Consider the following 2774-nt stretch of genomic DNA (forward strand, 5'->3'; position numbering starts at 1 on the left):
ATATATCTACCATCTTGTTTAAGCGCGGAACTTTCTTACGATTCGATCGTAAAGGAGGAGGAAAGAAGGGGGTATATAAAAGCGGATGGAATGCGGCAGGCTGTCGTCAATTTTAATGACGTCGTTCTTTTCCTGATCGGGTCTCGGTGTTTAATCGGAGCTGGGATAAAAAAAAAAAAAAGAAAAATGAGAAAAGAGAAAAAGGCTGAAAAGGAAAAAAGAAAAGGAAAAAAAGATAAGAGAAAGAACCGATAAGCCAAGCGAAACGTAGTTTGCGCGGCTTCCCGCTACTCCCACCGTGAATGAAATCCCCGAACAATTGTGATTGTTATTAATCTACCTTTCCTTTCTTTTTTTGTAGGGGTAGGGCGTCCCAAAAGTAAGTTGAATATCTCTCGAAGGTTGTTTATTACACGTCAATAATACTTTCTTTGTTCTTCGGCCGCTCTCACAACACCCCCAAGCCGAATCAAGACCGCGCTTTACTTTCGAATTTTTGGCGGGAACGAGACTCGCGATAAGACGATTTGAATTTCCCTCTATACGATAATTCTGGATAAATTTAAAAATTTTTTTTAGTAAAAATTCTGTTGAATTTTTCGTAATCTAATTTAATATTAATAATCTCTGGTCGAAAATTTACAAATGAACGAACGAAGGTGTTGCGTTGAATCTAAATTTTTCGAGGAAATATAGTTCGATTTAATTTAATTTCGAGATCGTTCGAATCATCGCGTTCGCGCGAATATTTATGAATTTTTAGGTTTGTTTAATCGGAGAATTCTAAGGGTTTTGACCGTGTTATACGGTTACAGTTGCATAAGAAGAGCGCGAAAACTAATATAACTTGTGTCGGCTGGACGATTGCCAAACGTTTCATAAATATGTGTACGATAACGTAATGCGGTTTATTCTTATACCAAAGCTGTGGTATTTCGTTCGAAATGTACCACGTTGCAAAGTGATGTAATTTAATTAACGGACAAACAATTCAGTGGAAAGATCCATTGTCAGTTGTTTATCCAAACGCCAAGTCTTGATTATTAATAATTCTTTCACGCAGATTTTCTATTTCTTGTTTCCAAAATATAAACGAAAATGGCAAAATAAAATTCGAAACTTCTTTCGTTTTTAAACGAATTCTCGTGTCACGCGACTCGATATATATTATGCAACAATTTGTTTGGAACAATCACGTGGAATTCAATAAATTTATCTATATATACTTGACAAGTCTCGATCCCGTCAAGAACAGATATGGTCTAATAATTCGTGGTCTAATGCTCAAAGCAAAACACCCCCGCCCCCAAGCTCATGTTTCTCTCTGTCTATCTATCTCTCTGTCTCTGTCTCTCTCTCTCTCTCTCTTTCTCGCACCCCTCTCTCGTGTTTTTTTCTTTTTGTCTCTCTCTCTATATATATATATATTCTTGATTAACGGCATTGTACATAATATCCGTGTGTCAATACATCCGTACAACCTATGTTATATACGTATATATGCATATATACGAATATATGTCCACACGAATCTGCTAAAAATTTTTATCCCGTTTATCTCTCTTTCTCTCTCTCTCTTTCTCTATATATATATATACATTATAAAAAATGTCAATATTACTTTTGATGTCGTGTCTCGTTTTTTTTGTCTCCTGCCGTTTTCAAGGAATCATATTTTTTTGATTTCTCTCTCACTTTGGCGAATCCCCCGTCTTCCTCTCTTTTTGTCACATTCTATGTTAATTATGTTCGCAATAATTTTGCGCCATAATCGATCGACCCGCAGCAATTTTGTCGCAGAAAGATCGGCCAAATTGTTCGAAGGTTCGCTGAATTTTCGTTTGATCGTTTTATTTCCCTTCGATTCGATGGATAGTTTCATTGATTGGTTTGTGCAACGAATGGCCGGTTTAATAACGGCGGTTTAAAACGGTTGTTTATAATAATTGTCAGGTATATTCCAGATGTATAAAACTGACCAGATGCAACGTTTGGAAACGTTCCCACTTGGTCATTTTCGTTTTTCAAATTTGTCACATTGTGCTCGAATCGTGTTCGTGTTGTCATTTGATTACTCGCGATTAGAATTTCGATTAATGATACAACTGATTAATTGGATCGTATATTATATCATCTCACGAAGATTCAGCAACCTTTCAAGGATGACACGATCAGTCGAGACTTCATTATTCATGTCAATTGGCCAGCTCCTCGGCTTTCAACTGTGGCTTTTCTTTTTTTCCAAGGCGTTGTGGTTAATAATATAATTGATAATAAGAATGACGACAGCGATGACGCTGATAACGGCGGCGACTGTGTGTGTTGCTTGCATTCGTGTTGGGAAAGAAGAAGAAAATGTCTGACGAGAAGAAGAGTGAGTGCTAGATTTTTGTGTGCTCCACAATTCTCTCCCCCAATTATCCCAATCATCGTCTACGGAAAATTATTTATATCATTGTATTGTTCAAATTATTTTAGAAAATTATCTAGAATTCTTTTTAAATCGTTATTTCTTATTCTTCTCTTCTATTCCTCTTTTTGTCAAACAAATTGAAATCATACGAGTTTATTATCGCGTATTATCAGTGAAGATCAGAGAAATTGATTTTCTAAATAATTTTAAATGAAATAATTGTACGCTGTTCAGATCTGTCGAAATTTTCTCTTCGAACCTGAGCTAAATCGCTTTTTGTAAAATTGCTTAATCGCTTCTTCTCGAGCGGCTTTAAATCACTTTTTTTTCCTTTTTTTTTTTTTTTTTTTTTTTTTTTTTT

At 35.5% G+C, this 2774-nt stretch overlaps 1 protein-coding gene and 1 long non-coding RNA gene across 10 annotated transcripts in view; one reads left to right on the forward strand and one right to left on the reverse strand.

Annotated features, from left to right (window-relative positions):
- The window catches only part of LOC102671276 (troponin T, skeletal muscle), a 17905-nt gene that overhangs the window by 9287 nt on the left and 5844 nt on the right, over nt 1–2774 (forward strand). For 5 of the 9 annotated variants that reach the window (XM_006618827.2, XM_031512010.1, XM_031512006.1 and 2 more), the window contains one exon: nt 362–379. The exons of the other annotated variants lie outside the window; for them this stretch is intronic. Coding sequence is in view for 2 of the 5 variants with exons in the window: in XM_031512006.1 (XP_031367866.1) it covers nt 362–379 (18 nt within the window). In the remaining 3 variants the exon portion in view is untranslated. The remainder of the gene's footprint in view (nt 1–361; nt 380–2774) is intronic. 9 annotated transcript variants of the gene reach the window in all.
- LOC116186008 overlaps nt 1–2774 on the reverse strand; it is a 13028-nt gene that overhangs the window by 6717 nt on the left and 3537 nt on the right. The gene's annotated exons all lie outside the window — the stretch shown is intronic.

This window comes from Apis dorsata, unplaced genomic scaffold, assembly GCF_000469605.1.
Source record: "Apis dorsata unplaced genomic scaffold, Apis dorsata 1.3 scaffold_376, whole genome shotgun sequence".
Classification (NCBI taxonomy): Eukaryota; Metazoa; Arthropoda; class Insecta; order Hymenoptera; family Apidae; genus Apis; species Apis dorsata.